This window comes from Pipistrellus kuhlii, unplaced genomic scaffold, assembly GCF_014108245.1.
Source record: "Pipistrellus kuhlii isolate mPipKuh1 unplaced genomic scaffold, mPipKuh1.p scaffold_m20_p_8, whole genome shotgun sequence".
NCBI classification, from domain to species: domain Eukaryota; kingdom Metazoa; phylum Chordata; class Mammalia; order Chiroptera; family Vespertilionidae; genus Pipistrellus; species Pipistrellus kuhlii.
Window position 1 is genome coordinate 13,723,430 of NW_023425584.1, and position 25,491 is coordinate 13,748,920.

The 25,491-nt window shown below is 41.8% G+C and overlaps 1 protein-coding gene across 1 annotated transcript in view; it reads left to right on the plus strand.

The window, feature by feature from the left end:
- The first annotated feature begins 22,927 nt into the window (after positions 1–22,927).
- The window catches only part of ADAM19 (ADAM metallopeptidase domain 19), a 74,807-nt gene continuing 72,243 nt past the window's right edge, over positions 22,928–25,491 (plus strand). Inside the window, exon 1 of the mRNA XM_036425026.2 lies at positions 22,928–23,116. Within this exon, the coding sequence (XP_036280919.1) occupies positions 23,050–23,116 (67 nt within the window). The 5' untranslated portion in view covers positions 22,928–23,049. The remainder of the gene's footprint in view (positions 23,117–25,491) is intronic.

Sequence of the window (25,491 nt, forward strand, 5' to 3'; positions counted from 1 at the left end):
AGGTATGTATTTGTTATCATTTTGTTGTTCATATTTCTTTATCTTTTTCTTCTTCTTTCTCTTCTTAAAGAATACCCTTTAACAATATTTCATATAATACAGGTTTGGTGGTGATGGACTCCTTTAGCTTTTTCTTGTCTGTGAAGCTCTTTATGTGACCTTCGATTCTAAATGATAGGTTTGCTAGGTAGAGTAATCTTTGTTGTAGGACCTTGCTATTCATTGTTTTGACTATTTCTTGCCATTCTTTTCTGGCCTGCATAGTTTCTACTTAGAAATCAGCTGACAGTCATATGGGCATTCCCTTGTATGTAACTAATTGCTTTTCTCTTTCTGCTTTTAAGATTTTTCTCTTTGTCTTTAGCCCTTGGCATTTAAATTATGTTGTGTCTTGGTGTGGCCCTCTTTGGGTTCCCCTTGTTTGGGACTCTCTGTGCTTCCTGGACTTGTAAGTCCATTTCTTTCACCAGTTTTGGGAAGTTTCTGTTATTAATTCTTCAAATAGGTTTTCAATATGTTGCTCGCTCTCTTTTTCTGGCACCCTCATAATGTGAAAGTTGGTACACTTGAAGTTGTCCCAGGGTCTCCTTACACTATCTTAATATTTTTGGATTCTTTTTTCTTTTTGCTCTTCTGGTTCGGTGTTTTTTGCTTCCTCATATTTCAATCTTTGATTTGATTTTCAGAATTCTTTATTGTTGAATTCCTGTATATAATATTATTCTTTATTTCAGTCAGTGTATGCTTAATTTCTGAATGATCTCCATTTTTTGGAGGTTTCTAGAAGATAATTGAGTAATCTTATAACCTTAAAACTGTGTTTCTATGTATTGGTAGAGCTGCTATATCTCGTTGAGTTGGTAGAGAGGCCTTGTATAGTAGGTGTTCTATAGGGCCCAGTGGCTCAGCCTCCCCAGTCATTTGAGCTGGAAGCTCTAGATTCACCCCTTTGTGGGCTGTGAGCACAGTCTTGTTGTAGTTGAGATTTGATTGCTGTTGGTGTTACTGGGAGGAATTGACCTCCAGGCCAATTGGCTGTGAGGACCAGCTGTGACTACAGTGGGAGAGCTGCTGTGCAGGAGATACCCTTATGGAGCAGGACTTGCTTCAGTGGGGCTTTGGTGCTCACTGAGTCTGCCCCCTGAGTGTGTTGCTTATGGATGTGTAGAGTTGTAATCTGGTATGGCCTGACACTGACCACTGGATACACTGGCTCTTGGGTCTCCAGGGAGGGGAAAAGTGAGCCACTGCCTGGGGCCACCCAGCGGGATCTACAAAGAGATCTTCAGATTCATCCTCTTTGTTTTGGGTTTGGAAGTGCTCAGATGGGGCCCATCTCTGAAGCAAAGGAGGCTGGAGCTGATGCTGGGTCTTGGACCTTTTATTGATAGGTTTGGAGCTCCCTGACCCAGCTGCAGCTTGTTTGAGGAATTTAAGCCTGATAAAGGAAAGTTCATTAACTTTCAAAAGCCTGTGCACACAGCTTGGTTAGGGTTGTAAATTGGGTGAGGCGGGGTCTTAGGGAATCACCAAGGCAGAGCAAACAGAAATGGCTACCAGCTGAAACTGGTTTGGCTCAGTGGATAGAGCGTTAGTCTGCAGACTGAAAGGTCCCAGGTTCGATTCTGTTCAAGGGCATGTACATTGGTTGCAGGCACATTCCCAGTGGGGGGTGTGCAGAAGGCAGCTGATTGATGTCTCTCTCATCAATGTTTCTAACTCTGTCCCTCCCCCTTACTCTCTGTAAAAGATCAATAAAATATATATATTTTTTTAATTAAAAAAAGAAAAGAAAAAGAAATGGCTGCCAGTAAGCTGTGAGGTCTTAGCACAGGAACAATTTTCCCTATGAGTTCCTCTGTCTGGGAGAAAGTCGACCCCAAGTTCCTGCCCTGATGCCAAATAATACAGTTCCTCTTTGTATGTGTCTGTGACCCCCCAGAGCCTCACCCTGTTGCTGGAGCTCAGAGGAAGCAGGACCTTGTAAGTTCAGTTTCTGGTGCTGGCCTTTTAAGAGGAACAGCTGTGTCTCCAGCAGCCTCTGTGTCACTAAAAATCTGCACTGATTTTTACAGCCCATAGTTCTTACTTCTAGCTCTGGGGACCTGGGCTGGGGGCTGGTGTGGGTCTGGGTCCTTTTGTTCCTCTGGACCACCTTCGCAGAAATGATTAAAACAGCAGTGCACATGGGTGCTAGACCAGCTCGTTCAGCACCTTTGCACTCCGTACCTCCTACCAACATCAGTGGGCTTTCTTTACTTCTCTAGTTGTAGGTCTTCCCTTAAGCCAGCTTTCTAGTGGGTCTGAATGATGGTTGATGTGTATTGTATTGAATAGTTGTAATTTTGATGTGATTGTGGGAGGCGGCAAATACAAGAGTTTACCTATGCCTTCATCTTCAAGATCTGCCTTGTTTGTTCTTATTATTAATTGGAAGCTAATGATGTTTGTAATAAGACTAGCCTTCTTTAAATGTGTGTTTAAATGTCATGTTTAGAGTGTCAAACTAATCTATTGCTCTGGCTATTTGCAAATAAAAACTGTTTTCACTGCAATAGACTGGAAATAAATTCAGTACCAACTTTTGCATAGAGTAGCTGGCTTATCAAATTTAACAGAGAGAGCAGTGTTTCTCTAAGTGTATTAGTTGGAACCAAAGCTTTTTAGATATTCTGACAATATTTGGTCTAATAAGCTCAGGAAGCACATGCCAGGCCCATCTGGAACAGTGTCAGTTATCCCTCTGACGGTTCTCAAAAGTCTCATGCTAGAGAAACATAGCAAACTCTGCATATCACAGCACTCCCCAAACTTATTTAGCTGGAGACACCCCCCCCCCTTTTTTTTTTGGCACATAATGTCTACTAACATCTCACGAGTCCACTTTGGCAAATACTGATTACTATTCGATCTGGTGGCTTTGCTTTTTAGTTGTTAACTTCACACATGGTTTTATGTATTGATCTTCTTAAATCTTTTACTGAGAGCCCTAACCGGTTTAGCTCAGTGAATAAAGCATCGGCCTGTAGACTCAAGGGTCCCAGGTTCAATTTTGGTCAAGGGCATGTACCTTAGTTGCAGGCACATCCCCAGTAGGGAGTGTGCAGGAGGCAGCTGATTGATGTTTCTAACTCTCTATCCCTCTCCCTTCCTCTCTGTAAAAAAAAAAAAAAAAAAAAAAAAAAAAATCAATAAAATATGTTTTTTAAAAAATATTTTACTGAGAGAAGCTGGTAGCCAAATATGTTTTTTGCACTAACCATTTGATGGTGTGGAAAAAATGCAGAGCTGAAACGAATAGTTGTGAATGATCATTGTTTACTAAATTGACTTTTTCATAAAAGTTGATACTGTACCCCAGATTTTAAGTGGGCAAATGTGCTAAGTCCTCTAGCAAGCATATTTTTCACAATGCAAACCAACTGTCAGTACAATTACCCCTGAGTAAAAAATATAAGCTACTTTTGAAAGTTGAACTGATTTTGAAACAAAATTCTGGGGAATTTGAATTGCAATATATATATATATATATATATATATATATATATATATATATATATATATATATATATATGTAATGCACCCAAGCTTAATTAGCCCTCTTCCCTTTCTTTTCTTTTTTTTTTAAATTATTTTTTTAAAAATATATTTTATTGATTTTGTACAGAGAGGAAGGGAGAGAGATAGAGAGTTAGAATCATTGATGAGAGAGAGTCATCGATCAGCTACCTCTTGCACACCCCCTACTGGGGATATGCCCGCAACAAAGGTACATGCCCTTGACCGGAATCGAACCCGGGACCTTCCAGTCCCCAAGCCGACGCTCTATCCATTGAGCCAAACCGGTTTCGGCTGAATTGCAATATTTTAAAGAAGTATAATTTTAATGTGGTCAGGGTAATTCTGAATTTTTTTGTTCTACTTTGTGGAATAGACTGCTGAGGCACATCCTTTTTTAGCTTTCTGAATCATCTTTTCAGGATTTTAGAAAAATTCCAAAGACTTTACAACAAAGCTAAAATTAAATGTAGAAGGGAGTTACTTTCTATCCAATTGTACTTGATGAAAAAATCCTTATCTTCTAGTAGATTAAATCTTTATTTCTAGGTTCTCCTTTCTAATTGCCTGGTCCAAACCTACATGTCTCCTTTCTGATGTTGAAACCCACGCAAATCTTGGTAAACTCACTAAGTGAGAAAGCTTGAAGGAAACATGGGAAGACAGAGAGTGCTATTTGCTACACCTTGGTGTCTCTGAGCCTTATCTGAAACCCTTCAGGGAAATGTTTTCTAAAAATAATGAACAGCGTCTTATATATGTTCTTTTTCAGAGGAAGATCTTTAAAAAGCTAAGTGTTTGCCTGTGTTCCCTGAGACACTGTCTGGGAGGCTAACATCTATTTCTAGAGAATGTCTTTTCTTCTAAGCTATATGTTATTACGTAAGTCCTAGGCTGCCCCAGTTTGCCGGATACTGAGGGACAGTGTGTCTAGGGACATGGGACTTTTCAGTGCTGAAACAGGGAAGCTCCCGGGTAAACTGAGATAAGCTAGTCACTTTATTCAATGAATAAAATGCGTGTAAAGTCATCCAGAGGGCTGGCTTACATGGATTGTGTTGTCCAGATGTAGAGTTTTAAATCGCCATGCTTCATTCAAAAAGGCAGAGTTTAGCTGAATTTGTGTCAGGTCTATTACAGAGGCATGGGGTATGGTACAGGATGTATGGGGTCTGTAGGAGAACTGGAGATATGTTAACTGTGAATACCAAGGATGCTTTTATCAGCTTCATGTTTACTTGGGAGACTAAAAGAAAAAGATCAAAGTGGTACCTTTTGGACAAAAATCTTATACCTATGGATGAAGACGGTGGCAGGGGGTAAGGGCATGGGGTGGGGTGGGGAATCAGGTGGAGGGGAGCTATTGGGGGGGGGGGGGGGGGAAGAGAAATACCTGTAATAATCTGAACAATAAAGATTTATTTTAAAAAATAAAGTACCTTTTAGTGATATTTTATAAACCAGGGAAAGAGAGAGACATCATGATGATGAGGGTGTTTTTTTGGTTTTTGGTTTTGTTTTGTTTTTTAATTTTTTAAACTTTTTTTTTTTTTTTTTTTTTTTTTAGAGAGGAAGAGAGAGGAAAGAGAGAGAGAAACATCAGTGATGAGAGAGAATCACTGATTGGCTGCATCCTGCACATCCCCTACTGAGATCAAGCCCGCAACCTAGACACGTGCCCTTGAGCAGAATCGAACCTGGGACCCTTCAGTCTGAAGGCTGACACTCTATCCACTGAGCCAAATCAGCTAGGGCCATAGTTGGCAAACTGCGACTAGCGAGCCACATTCGGCTCTTTGGCCCCTTGAGTGTGGCTCTTCCACAAAATACCACAGCCTGGGCGAGTCTATTTTAAAGAAGTGGCATTAGAAGTTTAGGTTTAAAAAATTTGGATCTCAAAAGAAATTTCAATCGTTGTAATGTTGATATTTGGCTCTGTTGACTAATGAGTTTGCCGACCACTGAGCAAGACATGATGAGTTTTGATGTCATTTGAGAGGTCATTTTAGATCTGAGCACTGATTGGCTAGGAAGGCAGGCCCATTCTAGATGGAACTTAGGGTCACAATATGAAGAATGAGGAATTGAGCATGTGGGAAGAAAAGTCTCTTCTGCAAGAAGGGACTGTACACTTTCTGGGCAGTCTTTTCTTTGTAACTTCCCTTGCCTATTTCTGCTCATTCTTCATATCTCAGCTCAGACTCTGCCAGAGTCTCCCAATGACTGCTTTCCTTTTCTGTTTTCAGTGATAGAACCCTATATTTTTATTGTGCTTCATTTGAAGCAAGGTGTGGCCAAGTACCCATGTTCCAGACTATAAGATGTCAAGGGAAGATTCATGTGCAACTTCCAGAAAATGACCGTTATGGGAGAAATTGTTTCCTTCACTCTTTTGTCCTTCCAGCTGGTAGGAATATGGGAGTGAGGGCTGGAATCTGAGTAACCATCTTGGATCACATAAGCCCATACCTAGGGTGGTAGAAAACCAGAAAGAAATCTAAAGCACAATACCAGCATGGGTTAGTTTCCTTAAGGCCTTTATATGAGGAAAATTAATTTCTATCTGGTTTAAATCAATTTTGTGTTTTCTGTCACATGCAGCTGAATCAAATTCTAACCTATCCAGAATTCTTCCCCTCCAGAAAGTTTTCTCTGAAACTCAGGCTAAGTTAGTTGTTCCTGCTTTATATTCCACATCATTTTCATTTGTATCGCCTCCTAGATTCTAAGTTCCTGGAGGGCCAGCTAGAGCAAATATCCTAGAAACTAAAAAACTAAACATATGGTGATCAGTAGAAAGAATAACAGGCACAGCCATGCGGTCTCAGCCTCAGTGATTGACAGCCTCCGAGGAATTCAGAAGCTGGCTTACAAGCAGTGCTTATCATATCTGGTAGACCATCAGAATTCCCAGGGAACTTACAAAACATTCTGGACCTCCAGACGTCAAATATTTAAGGATGGGAGCTGGGAGTCTGTGTCTTTTAAGGCTCCCCAGGTGATTCTGAAGCCCACTAGACAATGATTCACAAAATGGCATTTGGGAGTTATGGCACAGTGCTGAGATTTTCTTCTCACAACCCCCCACATTTTATTCTCATTCTTTCCCTCCTCCTCCTCCTCCTCCTCCTCCTCCTCCTCCTTCTCTTCCTCCTTCTCTCTTCTCTCTTCTCTCTTCTCTCGCTCTCTCTCCTCTCTTTCTCTCTCTCTCTGCCCCCCCCCCCACACACATCACTTTAAGAGCCAGTAGTGTAATGCTTTTTCAAACTCATTCTTAATGCAATTGTTAAACTCTCTTTAACTCAAAAGTGAATGCCAATCCATAGGTAAAGGGGTGGAGAGGGCTTGAATGGGAGGTTTTTTTTACACTAATATAAACATAAACACAGAAATAATTTTATTTTTCAAAGCACTTATCACCATCTGTAATTATCTTGTTTGTTTCCTCCTCATCAACCCCCACCGCTTGAAGCTCCCATAGAGTAGAAGCATTGTCTTTCTTGCTCAATGCATTATCCTTGATATCTAGCACTGTGCCTGCAATATATTACATATTTAATAATATTTGTTGGATTAACTAATAGGAGTTACACTTTATTGAGCACCTACTATTTACCAATGTATCTGGTATTATATGTGAGAGACAGGGGTACAGACTCCCTTTGGCCTGGGGAGACAGTCCAGAGCTCTGACAATCTTGCACAGTGTCTTACTGAGAAGGCAGCAGCACAAGCAGGCGACTCTGTGGAGCTGGGTAGAAGCAACGTAAGCACACCACCTCTGCTCCTGAGGCCTCGCGTTGGGCAGGGCCACACCTTGTCACAAATAGATAGATGTCAGGGAAGACCCGGAAGTTAAGTAAAGATGCCAAATATAAACAAGGCGATAATAGACGCTACTGATTCAGGACACAATTCAGCTGCCCGGAGAGGAACTCTGGAGTCAGCCTTTGTAAATGTCCAGCTATGGTTAGCTTATCAAACGTGGATGGAGCTAAAGCCCTAGGATCCACCCCTCCATCCAAAACAAGTCTGAACAAGCCGGGCACTGTCCGTCAGATACCCTGGCATTTTTGACGGTTCAGTTCTGAGCACCAGCCAAATGTAAATTGAGAACTCCAAGTCATCCATCATACTTTAGCCACGCGTGAGGTTAATGCCTCATCTTTTAGAGGCACACAAAGGGCCATTTGAGTAGGAAAGTCCCACCAAATCCCATTGAAACACACAGCCCACATTCGGATCATCTTTCTGAACAGCGTCTTGGTTTGGAAGGCACAGCTGCTGCTGAGATCCCTGAATGTAGCCTGCTGTTCTCTGTGGAAGCTGGGGTAGATTAGGGTGGTGAACTTGATATACAGGAAAGCCCTCCAGACTGCCCCTTCCTCCAAATAGCCAGGCTGCTTAGAGCCAAAGTATTTGCCAAAGTATCCCTGTCTGCTTGCCAGTGGGCAAAGCTGGGTGGTAGTTGATTGAACTCGTATGACTTTAGGAAAGTCAGCACCCCTCTCCGGGGGCCTCACCCCATCGAATCAAGAATAGAAAGAACGCTACTTCATACTGGAAAGGGCCCTTGGGAACGGATGCCCAGCCTTCTGCTTCCTGGGAGCGTGATAATTAGAAGTGCCCTTCTTTCACTCAAACCTCAGAAGTGTGGTTTATAGAGACTTCCATGAAACATGAGACAGGGACCAAGAACAAAACTGAAATCAGGTTTAGGCCTCTAACAGCTGTGGTGTTTACATGGTTTCAGAATGAAGAAATTGAGTAACAGCTGAAGATTTACTTGTTCTTGGGACGGGAGGTGATGGGTGAAAATACAATGGAGACACAACTGCAGGGCTATTTTCTCCTTCAGTAAATCCCAAATGATGTCTTAAGTTCTGTGAAGTCAGATGGAAAATGAGTGATCTGCTACAGCCTACCCAAAATGAATACATGGAGGTATTATAGGTACCCTCAACCCTTGTACCTCCCCAAATTCAGCTTAATATTTTTGCTTAAAGATTTCCCAGACTCCGAGTTCCAAGTGATCGTAGAGTTATCTAGTCTACACATGGAAATGACATGGTCCTCCTATGTCATTCCGCATTCTGATGCCCATGGCAGGCATTGCTAGTCACAGAGCTCTTGCTTTCTTTCAGACCTTCCTTCTCATCACAGTGGTCCAGGTAGTCCGTAGCAATGCTATGGATTTGACATTCAAGATAAAAGTGCATTCCTGACGTAGCCCAACACGCGCATTTTACAGTGGAAAATGCCAGGGAAGGGAAGAACCCACCAAAGTTATGCAGTGAATCAGTGACTTTGTAGGAAGTGAAAGGAAGGGCCCAGAATTTTTATAAATGTCAAGTAAAAAATAGGTCACTACTTATTGATATTTAACATTTATTCTATCAGTTTTCAAGATTAATCAAACTTTTTTCTATTTTTTTCATATATAAAAGCAATACATCTCTGTAGAAATATAAATGAGTGAAACAAAAAAACCACTTAAAAGCACCTCCCACACATGAAACTATTGTGTTAAGCCAAGGTCCATAGACTATAGATATAGATATATAGGTATAATATATTGATATGTATTGATGTGTATCTGTATTTTTACATGGGAGTAATCAAGCTTAATTATTAGTGTTCCTGGTTACAAGAAATTCTTCATGTCGTACCCTCAATATGGACCCATATTTTACATATTATTTTGTGACCTGGTTTGTGTAAATGATCTTAATAATAATGTCTACATATGCATTTGACTTCTATTAGACATTTAGACTATTATCAAATTTTTGCTTATCCCAGAATTTCATGGAAATTGAATCTCAAGTTAACTCTTAGCTCACAAGTTTTATTGTTTTCTTAAGGGTAAGCACATTTTAAAGGCTTTTGACACACATTGACAAATTGCTCTCCAATAAGTCTCAAAGCAGGGGCCCATCTGTGCCTGAAAACTAAAGTGCATGGTTTTTCCCCAATTTCATCAACTCAAAAATCCCATCATTTCTGATGTTCTTCTATTTTCCTGTCTGTATGTGTAACAATAGAACATAGAATTTCCAAAGGCAAAGCCAGACTTTTGCAGTCCCCATGGTGAGAGCAAACCAATAATGGATGAACACTTACTGAAGTGTACCACGTGCCAGACAAGACATCAGGCATTAGCTCCTAAGCTTCACAGCAACAATTTTGCATGGGAAGCTCAGAAGGGTTGAGCGACTTGCCCAATGCCACATAGAGACCAAGCTTAGGTAAGTCTGACAAGAGCCTGCATGCCAATCCCTTTGCCATGCTGCCTCCATATAGTCCCAACAAATATAGATGTTTCTATATACACAGTTTGAATAATTGCTTGTTTACCTCTGGGAGGACAGACCTGAGCAATTTAGGAGGGAACAGCCATAAAAATGCAGCCTGCATTCTCCTAGTCAGTCCTGACTCAAACAGTCCCAATGGATTTCAGCAATGTTAAGCTGGCTTTGAGGATATGACCCGAGGTAGTATTTTTATTAAGGATTTCTTATGACTGGGAACTCTAAGAAGGCAGCTTGAATTATCCCATACAAAAACACAGCCATCTAAGATTATCAGTGGCCTTTCCTTTTTATAGTGTTTGGTGCTAATAATAGCCTCAAACTCCTCAACCCAACTTTCCAGATTTTATTTATGAGAATGGATGCCTGTGACTGGGTTTTATCCAGTGCTTCCTGTGACTGCCCTGAAGGGGAAGGCGGAAGCCTCGGGAGCTGATGGCTATCACAGTCTCTGCGCTGCCCAGGGACCTGGTGAAGGACCGCCCACGCCCCACCCCCAGCCGCTGAGTGGGAGCCAGAAAAACAGACATTCCAAGGAAGTGAGTTGGGCATGCGAGGCAGAAGGAGGAGAGAAGCCATGAGGGTTTTTCTGAAGGACTCAGAAATAAGTCAGGTTCTCTGTCCTAGATTCCAGGGAGCTGAGTGGAGAAAACGGGACCCTTTCTCCAAATTTCCCTTCGGCAAACTGCTCCTGCAAGGCCAGCATGCCCTGTCTCCAAAGCAGAGAGAGATTTTATAAACAAATATGTCCCCTGAAGGTTTCTAGCCTTGCCTATCGCCATTTTCCCACCGCATTGTACACATGGAGGCTGCTCCCTGCCGCAGGGCCTGGGAACAATCAACCACGTCTCGAGGCTCTTTTTGTAAAAAATCACTTTTTGGAGGTATGATCATATGCACCCATTTTAAGTGAACATGCAAATATGCTGACAAATGTGTTCGCAAGATTGAGAACGTTTTCATCATCTCAAGAAATCCTTACCTGCCCCTCTGGCCAGTCCTCTCCCCTTCCCTCCCCCTTCCTCAGCCACCACCCATCTGCTTTTTGTCACTACAGCTTAATTTTGCTTTTCCCAGAATTTCATGGAAATTGAATTCTAAAGGACATAGTATTTTTGTTTCTGACTTCCTTTACTCAGCAAAGATGTTTTTGAGATTCATCAGTGTTGTATATTAATAGTTTTTTAAAAAATATTTTTTCATCTTTATTGTTGAGATTATTACAGATGTCCCTCTTTCCCCACCCCCCATAGTCCCCTCTGCTCCCTTCCTGCCCCACCCCAGGCCTTTGCCATCCTGTTGTTTGTGTCCATAGGTAAAGCATATATGCATATAAGATCTTTGTTTAACCTCTTTCCATCTCCCCCATGCCTCTTCCCTCTGAGAATCATCAGTCTCTTCCATTTCCATGCCTCTGATTCCATTTTTTAAAATGTATTTTATTGATTATTTTAGAGAGGAAGGGATAGGGATAGAGAGCTAGAAACATCAATGAGATGTTTTGAGATATTGATCAGCTGCCTCTTGCACACCCTCCACTGGGTATGTGCCCACAACCAATGTACATGCCCTTGACCAGGTTCAAACCTGGGACCCTTGAGTCTGCAGGCCGACATTCTATCCACTGAGCCAAACCGGCTAGGGCACCTCTGATTTCATTTTATTCACCAGTTTATTCTGTTCATTAGATTTCTTATTTATTTATTTTGATTTTTAGATTCAATTGTAGATAGGTATGTATTTGTTGACATTTTGTTGTTCATATTTTTTGTCTTTTTCTTCTTCTTCTTAAAGAATACCTTTCAGCATTTCATATAATACTGGTTTGGTGGTGATGGACTCCTTTAGCTTTTTCTTGTCTGTGAAGCTCTTTATCTGACCTTCAATTCTAAATGATAGGTTTGCTGGGTAGAGTAATTTTGGTTGTAGGTCCTTGCTATTCATTGCTTTGAATATTTCTTGCCTCTCATTTCTGGCATGCAGAGTTTCTTTTGAGAAACCAGCTGACAGTTGTATAGGCATTCCCTTGTAGATAACTAACTGCTTTTCTCTTGCTGCTTTTAAGATTTTCTCCTTGTCTTTAGCTCTTGGGATTTTAATTATGTTGTGTCTTGGTGTGGCCTTTTTTGGGTTCCTCTTGTTTGGGACTCTCTGTGCTTCCTGGACTTATAAGTCCATTTCTTTCACCAAGTTGGGGAAGTTTCTGTCACTATTTCTTCAAATAGGTTTTCAATATGTTGCTCTCTCTCTTCTTCTGGCACCCCTATAATGTGAATGTTGGTACACTTGAAGTTGTCCCAAAGTCTCCTTACATTATCTTCACATTTTTGGATTCTTTTTTCTTTTTGCTCTTCTGGTTGGATGTTTTCTGCTTCCCCATATTTCAAATCACTGATTTGATTTTCAGAATCCTTTACTCTACTGTTGAATCCCTGTATATTATTCTTTATTTCAGTCAGTGTATGCTTAATTTATGAATGGTCCTTTCAATTTTTTGGACGTTTCTAGAAGATTCTTGAGTATCCTTATAACTGTGGGGGTTTTTTTTGTTTTTGTTTTTGTTTTTAAATATATTTTATTGATTTTTCACAGAGAGGAAGAGAGAGGGACAGAGAGCTAGAAACAGATGAGAGAGAATCATTGACCAGCTGCCTCTTGCACTCCCCCTACTGGGGATGTGCCTGCAACCAAGGTACATGCCCTTGACCAAAATCGAACCCGAGACCTTTCAGTCCGCAGGCCGATGCTCTATTCACTGAGCCAAACCGGTTTCGGCGGTTTGTTCAAATCTTATGTTCATTTTATTTGAGTTACCTTCTTTATATTGAAATTTCAGAGTTCCTTATATACTCTAGTTAAAAGTCCTTTATCTGGTATTTGCATTGCAAAGATTTTCTTCCAGATGTGGCTTGCTGTTTGGGTTTCTTAATAGTGTCTTGTAAAATGCTTGCTTGTTGAATGAAAAAGGCTCTTTGTCATTGGTATTGGAAATTTCCCCCCAGTCACCTAAAACTACTCCACTGTTAGTGCAGTCCTGAACTAAAAATCTTTTTTTAAAAAAAAATATATATATATATATTATTGATTTTTTTTTTTTTACAAAGATGAAGAGAGAGGGATAGAGAGTTAGAAACATCAATAAGAGAGAATCATCAATCAGCTGCCTCACATGTTGCCTTGACCGGAATTGAACGTGGGACCTTTCAGTCCGGAGGCCGACGCTCTATCCATTGAGCCAAACCGGTTTTGGCATGAACTAAAGATCTTAATGATGATTTCGTCCATCACCAGGCTTTCTGGCTCTTTGAAAAAGACAATTATTTCTTCTGACAAGCCCTGCTTCAAATGGGATCTTAATTCTTAAACCTGGTAGGAATATTGACACAAGGAGTGAGTTATTGCTCAGCCCCGGTTAGCATTTCTAACCTTTGGGCAAACCTCTCCGTTTTAAGTTGGTTCCTTGGCTTGGCTTTTTACTTAGAGAATTCACTCACAGAGGCTGGGAGGAAATGATGCAATTAAGTGTTCCCCCAGGGCCAAATGCATTTTCAAGATATCTACAACCGGTGTCTTTTTCAAACCCAGGACCCTGTTGAGAGAAGAAGGATACTCTGCGTATTTGTTGAATATTTTTGAGATATAATCTTTGGGCCTTCAAAGAAAACCCCGTCATCTCCTGTCTCTAATGCTCCCCGTATACTACAGGAATTACTCATGGTCTGTAAAAGAGGAAGTGGGGTTATGAAGAAAAACCTTGCCCCAATTTACTCAAATTGTAAAAGATATTTCTTACTGAGGATCCTGGTCAAAACATAGACAACACACTGTAGAGGCTATTGTGAAATATTCCTTAAACTATCTTCCTCACTGCCACTGGAGAGCTCATGGAGTCTAGCACAGGACAAAAAATATCATTCCTGTTCCTGCTTGTAATAGCACTCCTCGGTGAGTGTGCCTCTCAGGGGAAGCCAAGGTGATCAAGCATATCAGTCCCGACCTTTGATCCTCTTAGGTCTTCCTGTTCCTTTCAGGACACAGGCTCAACCACCTTTGCTTAGTATGGAAGCCATTTGTGGACGGTTTGGTCTCTATCTGTCTCTGATCTCCCTTCACTGCAGTTGATACTACTTCCTCCCTCCTCCCCAGATGCCCTTCTCATCTCACACTGGAAACAGAATCCATTCAGATAGCATGTACATCTAAATGTAAAATGAAAACAGTAAAACTTTTAGATAACAACATAGAACATTTTTCTGATTCTGGGGCAGGGCACAATTTCTTGAATAGGACTAAAAAAGTACTAACCATAAAAAAATGGATAAATTTGACTATATTGAGAATTTATTTTAATTAAAGTGAGTGAAAAGTGGAAGAAGATGTTTGCATACATGTATCTGACCAAGGGCCTATAGCCAGGATGTTTAAAGAGCTACAAACCAGTAAGAACAAAATAGACCAATCAGTAAGGAAAAAAAAAAAAAAGGGAAGTAGACTTGAACAGATTCTTCAGAAAAGAGATTATCCAATGCCCAATAGTCATATGAAGAAGTTTTCAACCTCATTAATCATTAAGGAAATGAAAATTAAAGCACAATTTTATCAACACACCCACCAGATGTCTCAAAATTTTAAAAATCTGGAAATACCAGTGTTAGCAAGGATGTGAAGAAAAGACAACTCTCTTAGAAAGCTGGTGGGGGTGTAATTGGTGGAAACATTTTGTTAAATTTTTTAGCAATACCTGCTAAAGTGGATCATATACCATGACCCAGCATTTTATGACCAGCAGTGGCACCTCTAGGTATACCCCAAAGAAATGCCAATATGTTAACCCAAAGAATATTTACAACAGCACTATTTATAATAGCCTGGAAACTATCTAAATGTCTATAATTTTCAGATTAGATAAATAGCTTGTGGTATATACCACTAATAGAATACCCTACAGAATTATCAGTCTATAACTACATGCACAATATAGTGAAATCTCACAACCATAATATTAAGCAAAAGAAATCAAGATATCTCAACTCTCTCAGTCCCCATCTCCATAAACCATATACTGTGTGATTTATTCTATACAAAGTACAAAAAAAGGCAAAATTAATCAATACCGTTAGAAGCCAGGCTAACAGTTACTCTTGGTGGGAGGGGGGTTTATGACCAGGAGGAGGAAAAGGTAGCTTCTGGTCATGTTCTCTTTCTTGATCTGAGTATCAATCATATTGGCATATTCAGGTTGTGAAGATGATTGCACTGAATACTTACAATATGTGCACTCAATGCGTGTTAATGCATGGTGGGTTTCAGTACAAAGTTAAAAATATAAATACTAGTTATGCTGCAGTGAATACCCTTGTAGCTGTATCTTTGCAGACATCCCTCTTTGTTTGTTTTTCTCTGGACTAAATTCCTAGAAGTGGAATTGCGGAGTCAAATGCTGTGAACATTTTATGGCTTTTGGTGCATCTTGCCAAGTTGTCAGGACTGCTTTTATTTATCTTTGTCTCCCTGTGCCTTTCCCCGCCAGTGCCTAATAGATGTTTGGTTCAGAGATGAATGATGCATAAACGAAGGCCTTCTTTCAGTTCCTTGAAAGAACCAGGCCCTTTCAAGTCTAAGAGCGGTTTCTGTTTGCTCTGCCTGGAACTCTCTCTCTCCTTGTTCTTTATACCGCTGACTCTCAGCTTAGAAGACACTCAGCTGAGAGCCTTTCCCCACCATACCATCTAAAGTAGTCCTTATTTTCTTTCTTAGCTCCTCTTATTTACAAATCCCAATGCTTAATTGTTATATTTTATTTATTTGTGGAGTTAGTTGCTTGCTTATTGCCATCTCCCCCACTGGACTCTTAAGTGCCATGAAGATAGGAGTGCAATACGTCTTGCCCACTAATCCCAGAACCTAGCACAGTGTCTAGGATGGAGAAGCTCCTTATGTTAGTGAGAAAGTTTCAGCAACAAGAAACAGATCCCTAATCCAGACCAGTTTAAGCAAAATAATAATAATAATAATAAAATAAAATAAAAAGACTGGGGCTCATGTAATTGAGAAGTTCAAATAATTGCTTCTCTTCTGACATGGCTAGATTGATAGGCTCAGATAATATTATTAGATCCCTCTCTCTCTATCTCTCACCACTATTTGACTTCATTTTCAGACAGGCTCTTTCTTGCAATGGTATCAAAGGACAATTCACAGCCCCAAATTTTCACGGTTTACCATCTCTTAGGAAAGAAAGCAACTTTTGATAGGACTGTCAGAGTCTTGGAGAGGATGTTCATCGGTCTGTCTTAGGGCCACATATTCATCCCTGAGCCAAACACAGCAGTTACGGGGATGGAGTTCTATGCCCAGGCCATGGTTCCTTGGCTATCTCTGAGGGGGTGCGTGGGTGGGAGAGGAGGCTCTATCCCACCCAAACCACAAGCACAGCTGTGAACAGGTGCAAGGCCACCTGGGGTTGACTTATTTGTCTAGCTCCTAGTCCAACTTGCTACTCAACCAGCTGCAGGAACTCAGCTCTCTCACTGGGTATTTGCAGCCATTAACTTAAAACCAGCAACTGAGACCTACAAATAATTGAGTTATTTTCCAGCTAACTGAGGCTGAAATTAGGGGCTTCCTTGAACCTTGACTGCCATTTTTAATCAGGCAATACATTGTCGTTCCCTGAATGACTTTGGCTTTTGCAGCTTATTTGGGGTTTAGGTGGAGGCCTGCCTTTTGTAACAAACAAAGGGGTAGAGTTCATACATGACCTTTTCCTCCCTCACAATCCTTATCCTAAACTGGACCTTTGTACGGTTGTCTTGACCTGTTCAAAGATTACCCCCTTCCTCCTTCCATTGTATTCACATCAGATCAACCACAGTTGACTGAGCTAAGTGACAAAGGGGAATTTTCTCATTGGTATGCGGAGATACATCAGATACATAAACTCACCACAGCCTTAGCATTCACTGCCTTGCAGACTCATCACTTTAGCCTTCCAATTTGGCTCCTTTTTCAGGATTTGTGCATGACCTTGAGGAAATCAATTCTCCTTTTCTGAACTTTGGAAGCTCTCGCTGTGAAATTAAATCATTGCCTTGTTTGCTGAACAAGATGGTTTCTGAAGTGCCCCCCAGATCTCTGATTCTGGAATTGTCTTTCCCTTCCTCAGAAATCTAGTGATAAGAAAGTGACCATTAAGTGTGGGGCAGCTGCAAGACAAGCCACAGGATTTGTCGGTCTCCAAACACAATGAGAATGTGCTGCTCTCGCTCAAAAAGTATTAAGAATGCCAAGACAGCAACAACAGAGCATTAAGCAGAGTGCGGGCCTTCCTAAGAGTGGGGTCCCGTGCCCCTGCCTGGGCTGCACTTTTGTGAAGCCAGCCCCAGGTGCCTGAATGAATCAGACAGGAGGAGCAGCTATGCTCACGCCCCCCCTCAAATTCTGTATTATGTCCCCACATCCTCTACAGAGACAGCAAAGTGAAATGCCTAGAAAATAACCAAGTGATGTGAACTGTGGGTGGTTGGTGACTGTGACAAAACGAACAAATGCTCTACCTAAAAGGAACGTCTTATACTGAAATCTAGCCAATTGTCACCATGGGAAAATTTAGGCGTTCTATTTTTCAGGGAAAAAAAAACAGAATAAAGATTTCTTTAAAAATACAAAATTTCCTGATTTTTAAAATGTTGGTGACTGTTGAGAAAAATTAGCCAAAGTTTGAAAAATGAGGCAAAGGATGACTGCAATTCCTGTCAATGTCATCCAAGAGCCATGGTTCTCCAAATATGCTCCCTTGTCAACAGCATCAGTTTCACCCGAGAACAAAGCATCAGCATTTTACACATGTGTACATATATGTGTGTGCATATACAGGGTGTCCAAAAATGTATACATACTTCGAATGATTATAAAGTCACTATATCAGTTAAACCTAAAAGGAGTGAAAATTAAAAGTTAGTTGTCAGCTGTTAAAGTATGTATACATTTTAAAATATTTTTTTATTGATTTTTTTTTTTTTTACAGAGAGGAAGGTAGAGGGAGAGAGAGCTAGAAACATCAATGAGAGAGAAACGTTGATCAGCTGCCTCCTACCCCCCGCCCCCCTCCACTGGGGATGTGCCCGAAACCAAGGTACATGCCCTTGACCTGAATGGAACTTGGGACCCCTCAGTCCACAGGCCAATGCTGTATTCACTGAGCCAAACCGGTCTCGGCTAAAGTATGTATACATTTTTTGAGACATCCTATATTTAACCATAAGATGTAGCAAGCCCACTCTTAATTTTTTTTACCTTAGAGAAATAAAAAGTTATGTTCACATAAAACTTGAGTATTTATAATGACTTTATTCATAATTGTCAAAAACTGGAAAGATCCACATGTTCTTCACTGGTGAATGGATAAACTAACTATGGTACATCCACATAGTAGAATACTACTGAACAATAAAAAGGAACCATTGACACATTGGGCAACATGGGTGAATCTTTAGTGCATTACGCTGAATGAAAGAAGCCAGACTCACAAGGCTACATTTTTTATGGTTCCTTATATATGACATTATGTTAAACGCAACACTGAAAGAACATGAAGCAGATCAGTGATCACCAGGTTCTGAGAGTGACAGGAGAGAGGAGGGAAATTTGGGGGATGATCTTGATTGTGGAAGAGGTTATTTGGGCATATGCATTTGCCAAAACTCAGAGCCGTGTATACTAAAAAAAGAAAGAAAGAAAAGGAGAAAGTTAATGTATGTAAATTATACTTGAATAAAATGAACTTTTAAAAAGTGCTGGTTGCTAGGAAAACGATAGCAAAATATCACAGGGCCAACATTATTCTCAAAGTATGGGCCAATGAAGACAATGTTCCCATGAGTAACTTGAAAGTTTGTGCAGAACCAAAATGAAATAGCTATCATTAATCACTTAATCAATTATTTAATTAAACATGTATTGTGCCTTCCAAATGCTAGGAGGATGAGATTAGAACAAGGTCCAGCTCCTTCCTATTCACAAAGGGCTAACGTGCAGTGAAGGGTGGGGTAAGAAAAAGACAATTGCAGTATAACCTGATCATTATCTTTGATAATCACGAAAGAATCAGTATATAATTAGCCTCTTCGCATGTTACACAACTAAAAGCACAAACTAAGCATTATAAATATGTTCCCTACCCCCATGCTTATTAGCAGTAGAACGAAGTGAAAAGCTAGTATTTGACTGCTTACTATGTGAGAGGTATTACATGAAAGACCCGTTTAAGCTTCACGAAAACTCAATGAGCTAAGTTGAGTGAACTTAAAAAGTCGTGTTTCCCCGAAAATAAGACATCCTTCGAAAATAAGACCTACTTACTGGTTTCCTTCTGAGTGAAATATAAGGCATCCCCCCGAAAATAAGGCCCCCTAGGCTAAACATGAGAGATTTGGTCCACTGATTCTGAAAGAAATGGACCAGGAAATTCAGGAATTGGATTGTTATGATGATGTTCCAGAAGATGATGACATGGTTGTCATTGAATAAACGAGTAAATTCTTGATACTGTAGGAGTCATAGTTTGTCTGGTTTGTGTTGACAACTACCATACTATCGTACCGTATACAGGTAATAAATTTCCTTTATTTTCATTTAACAATAAATGTGTACCGTATTCTTCTTCATGGAAAAATAAGACATCCCCTGAAAATAAGACCTAGCACATCTTTGGGAGCAAAAATTAATATAAGACACTGTCTTATTTTCAGGGAAACGGTAGAAATAAATGATAAAGATTTACTCAAGGGTCTTGGAGTTTGCAAACTGGGAGCACAGCTAGGCAAAACCCCAGAAGTGTCCCAAAGGAGAAAGGAAAGTTAAAAGTTATTCTATCGATAGTAAAAAGTAGGAAATGAGTGAGAGAGAAAAAAAAAAACTCCCACAAAAATAAACAACCAATCCCTTCCCCCCCCAAAAAATCAAGCTGAACCAAAAACTTACTTTTTATTTTTATTTTTATATTTTACAGAGAGGAAGAGAGAGGGACAGAGAGTTAGAAAGATCAATGAGAGAGAAACATCGACCTCCTGCACACCCCCCACTGGGGATGTGACTGCAACCAAGGTACATGCCCTTGCCCGGAATCGAACCCGGAACCCTTCAGTCTGCAGGCCAACGCTCTGTCCACTGAGCCAAACCGGTTTCGGCTGAACCAAAAACTTTCATTCATCCAAAGTTTCACCACCCAGAGGTAACCACTACAAACATTTTTAGCACATTTCCTCTTAGTCTTTTTAAAAAAATGTCTTATTTATATAGCTGAGGTCATACCTAAATGTAATTTTGGACCTGGCGCTTTTTTTCATTTAACATCAGAGCATAAACTCTTTGTAAAAGTTATTTTAAATGCCTTCAAAGTAATCCATCATATGGATATTCTGTAATTTATTAACTGTTCCTACACAATTTGATGTTTAGGTTGTTGCCAGTATTTTCGTTACTATAAATAGCACCACTATGAACATTCTAGTCCATAAATCTTTGTGTGCATTGCAGATTACTTTATTTTTAGGATAGTTTCCCAGAAATGTAATTAGTAGGTTAAATGTCATGAAGATTTTTAAAAATTACGTAGAGATGTAGTATTATTTTTTAAAACAACAAATACATTTTTTACAAATAAATGGGAAGGCTTCCAAGAGGGTCAAAAGTTCTGTATATGTTTGTGCCTGTGTATAAGTGTGAATAAGAAACAGAATAGAAACGTTATCAGTCCTTGGTTAAAGTTCCATAACCACTGGACTTTTTCTCTTGTGAGCCACTTCCCAATGTTCAATGGCACATGCTGATTAAATACCGATCAACTGAGTGCCAGCGAATGGAAACAAATGTCAAGTATGGAGTTTGCATGCCTTTTGCAAATAAATAGATGGTCCATAGAATTGGCATTTCAGCATTTGTTGCCTGGTACAGCACTTTCACCACCATTATCAGAACAGCTTCTCATAGCTCTTGGGTGAGATGGATCGGGGTAGCCAATCCCATTCCCAGGTCGTTGGTCAGACATTCAGGCCCAGAAAGAAGTGACTTATCCAAAGGCACAGAGCTGATTGGAGAGAGCTGGGACTAGAATCCTAGTCTCCTGGCTCTAGAGGGAAAGCCCCTGTTATGGACTGAATTATGTCCCCTACCCCCATCATATGTTGAAGCAACTGTTTTTGGAGATAGGACCTATAGGACACCAAAATTGTTGCAATAAAATGACCAATGCAGTTAATCAGCCATTTTAATAGAAGCCAGGTATAGAGATTCGAGTCTACCAGCTGAGAACCAGTTTGGATCAAAGGGAACAGAGTCAGGACGAACTAAAGAAAGGCGTTTGGACTTCTATGATTCTACAGGACAACAATGGAGTTACTGGCCATGTTTTATCCTGAAGGTAATTCAGAGGTCATCAGGGCTGCCCTTCCTTCTCACTATAGGCGTAGAGCATACAGGCCTAGAGGACAAGGCTCTTTCTTTCTTGGTTTCAGAAGGTGAGTCCCCCTCCTGGTTTCTGGGAGCCAGGCTGCCCAGGCCTCGTGCCTCCAGGGGCAGGGTTGCAGCAAATAGCCACAGGGCAGGGCTACTGCTTAGGGCCACTGATGCCCCAGCTACCTGGAAGGCAGAGCATCCAGCCAGAGGACTAGTCTAGAGCTTTAAGATTTAGTGGATCAACCAAAGAACTGATAGGCAAATATGCATAACCCTGGGGTTAAGTGTAGGCTGGGAGGAGGGGGAGAAAAGGAAAGGGCATCTATAATACTGTCAACAATAAAAAAATAAAAAATAAAAAGATTCAGTGGAATTTGCCTTGCTAGGTTTTGGACTTCCTCTGAACCATCACCCTTCTTCCTCATCTCTCTCTTTTGGAATGATACTGTCTATCCTATTTGGAAGCAGTAACTTGCCTGGTTTTACAGGTTCACTGATGCAGGGAAATTTGGCCTCAGGATGAATCATACCTAGAGCCTCACCATATCTATTGTAATTAGGTATTTAGATGGGACACTAGACTTGGGAGTTGATGGTGGAATGTTAAGACTTTGGGGGCTATTGGGATGGCATGGATGTATTTTGCATGTAAGAAGGACATGCATTTTGGGGAGCAGAGGATGGAATATTATGGACTGAACTATGTTACCTCCCCCCCCCCCCCCAATTCCTATGTAGAAGCCCTAAACCCCAGTATGACTCTTTGGAGAAAGAACCTTTAGAGAGATAATGACCTTGGGCAAATTAGCTTCTTAGGGCTGGTTTTCTCATCTGTAAAACAGGATACTCTTAGTACCTGCTCTGGGAAAATTATGGGGCTAATGAAAAGAAATGATGTATGCAGAGTTCCTGGCACATATTGAAAGGCAATTAAAAGGGTAGTTTTTTTTCTCTCCCTAGATTAATTAATTAAATAAGTGAATAAATGTAACGTGCTGAGGACAGGGTCTGGTACTCAGTAAGGACGATGCCAGCTTCAGTTATAGTTCTTTTCTGATTCCCACAGAAAGTTAAGCCCTGCACAGTCTTGAATCCTAACGATCCCAACTTCCAACTTCCCCTCAATACAGCTTCAGGTCTTTCCCGCCCTCACACGTTTCTCTGGGCCACTTTCTCTGCCTGGAGCTCCAGTCCTCCTCCTCCCTAGCTCAGCTGTCTTCTCTCCTGGGAATCCTCTCTGCTCCATCGCCCGCCTCCCAGTCCGAGGGAATGGCTCCTTGATTTGTCTTTTAGCTCTTAGTGCCCGGGGGTTCCATTAACCTGCAGGGTGAGTGGCCTCGATGTCCCCCATGGCGTCTGGAATAGTGCGGGGCCGAGGAACGGGTCCAGTTTAACCCCTGCAAGCCCAAGCCCAGGACCCTGCCCAGGCCGCGCCCACCCCGAGCGAATCCTCACCCCTGAGGGTCTGGGCTCTGCTTCCGCCGCCCCGGGGCCATTCCCCAGGGGTCCCGCCGGCCCCTCCCCGGCAACCCTCCCACCCCCTCCGGGCGGGGCGTCCCCTCCTCCGCCGGCGGAGCCCGGTGGAGCGGAGGGCGGAGCATCCCGATGGCTAGGAGCCGGCGGGAGGCCGGGGCGGTCAGTGGGCTGCAGACGCGCCGCCGCCGGGCTGGGGTGCGGGCATGGCCGCGGGCCTGTGAGCGCGGGGCGCAGGAGGGGCCGCTGCCACCATGCCCGGGGGAGTGGGCGTCGCCCGGCGCTGCCTGCTGGCGCTCGCCCTGCTGGCGTGGACCAGAAGTAAGTGGCGGGGCGAGGGGCCGGGGTGGAGATGGAGGTGGGTGAGCGAGGTGGTCCGGGGAGCTGGCAGTTGCTACCCCCCGCAACTCCGCGGGGCTGCACCCCGCTGCCCTAGCCCGGGAGCCCCCCACCCCGGGAGCCCGGCTTTGTTCCCACGTTGTCCGCCGTGGGAGGTGGGAGAGGTCCTGAGCGTGCAGAAAGCGGCGGTCCCCTCCCTCGCTTCCTTCCCTGCCTCCCTCTCTTGCTTTTTCCTCTGTGTTTTTTTTCCTCCTTTTTTCCCCTCCCTTCTTTCCCTGCTTTTGGCTTCTCTTTCCGCTGCTTTCCTAGTCTCTCCTCTTTTCTCCAGTCAGTCTTTGTGTGTGTGTGAGTGTGTGTGTGTGTGTGTGTGTGTGTTGTTCCTATAAATACATACTGATAAAATTGGAACCATTCCGTATGTACAGTTTGGTGCCTTGCATTTTCTGCTTCACATAATGAGCATTTCTTTTCCTACGTTGTTAAATTCTCCAAAACATGATTTTAATGACTCTACATTCCACCAAGAAATCACAGAACTATAATCTTTAAAAAAGTTAAAAATATGACTCTCATGCACATATAGGGTAAATGTGGCGAAGGTTCGTTGGGTTCATTCTTGAGGCAGTGAATGGAATGGTGAGGCCAGTGCAGGAACTGGGGTGGTGCAGGCATCGGAGGAAGAGTGTGGAAATCTTGTTCTGGGACAGATGCAAACTTGGTCAGCGCCCCATGGGGCCAGACAACTAGATTTCTTAGTTATCTTTCTACAACGGTGAAATCGTTTGCATCTCTGAGGACCAGAAATCTAACAGTTAACACATACAGTCTTTTAATGAACAGTCAGTAAAAACAAGTCAGACAGAGGTCCATTCCCCTAGATAACTTAGTGATCCTGGAAGAGCCCTTAAACAATGCCCCAAAGTGACATTGAGAAGACTTCCTGCTTTCTCTGCCTTGTTTCCAAGTTTTGAGCATTTTTTTTTTAAAGATCCTGTGATCCTGAGCCTTTAGATTGCTTTCAGTATTTTTTTTTCATCATAAAGATAATTTCATTTTTAAATATTCCATTAAATATCATGTAATTCCTTTATTTTTTTTTGCAAAGAGTCTGGACTTAATCAGAGATACAGAATATCAAGCACTTAGCATAGTGCTCAGAAAACAGGTAATGGGTAAATGATTGCATTGCTTCAGATTTTTTAGCAAAATGATGAATCTGATGCCAGGCTAATGAGATTATTTTTAGGATCTATCTTGATTGAGAACACTTATGACAGTAATCTAAAGGAAAGTTAATCCCACAACTCTAAGGAAACAACTAGGGCCATCTTTCCTCTCATTCACTACATTCTATGTGATGGATGTGGTTGGTTTAGACAGAATTGATTTTGGAGACCTCACCCTCATCCCAGGGGTCCTATGGAGATTTTAGCCTGTTTTTATGGAGACTGATTTACCTAGGTTTGGGGAAATGACCACTTGATTAAGATTGTCTGCAACCAGTGTTTGAGGTTGCCTCTGCCTAGTACAAGTCTCTCCTCAAACAAGTTACAATTCGCCATTCTTAAAATATAGGATTCCTGCCACCTACCACCCAGGATTATCCTGAATATGAAGGAGAGCTGGGTGGTGAGATTGATTTGGAAGGTAGGGCATGTCATCCAGATGCAGACTTCCCGCTGGGAAGCTCACGTTTATGCTGTGATGCTCTGTGGATTGAGAAGCAATTTCACAGGGACCCTTTCCCAGTAATTCTGTGAGATGGGCAGGCAGGTATCGTTATTTTCACCTTACAGATGAGAAAACTGAAGCACAATTGAAATATACTGCCCATGGCCTTGACTCTAGAATATGCCCAGATCCAACCACTTCATTCCTCTCCACTGATGTAATTCCAGTCTGAGGCACCCCGTCATCTCTCACCAGGGCTCCTGCAAAGTCTCCAGCCTTGCCTTCTGCTTTTACTCTCCCTTCCTCCCCTCTCCCCCACCCAGCAAGCCGAACAATCTTTTAAAAACTGCACACAGATCATATTGCTCTGTATTTAAACCCTCCAGTACTTTCCAAGTCTATTTATAATAAAATCCAGACACTTTCCGTGGCCTCTGTGATACCAGACCCATGGCTGTCTTGCTGACCACGTCTCCTACCAAACTCCCCCTCATTTGCTAGACTCCAGCTATCTCTATCCAATGCTGCTTCCTTGAACAGGCCGAGGAAGTAACATTTTATCCACGTCTGCCCACGCAGGGCCATTGCGCCAGGTCTTTGCATGAGTGCCTTTTTCTGGTCCCTGGGATCTAAATTAAATGCCATATTTGCTGACCACCCTTGTCTAAAATAGGGACCCCTCCTCC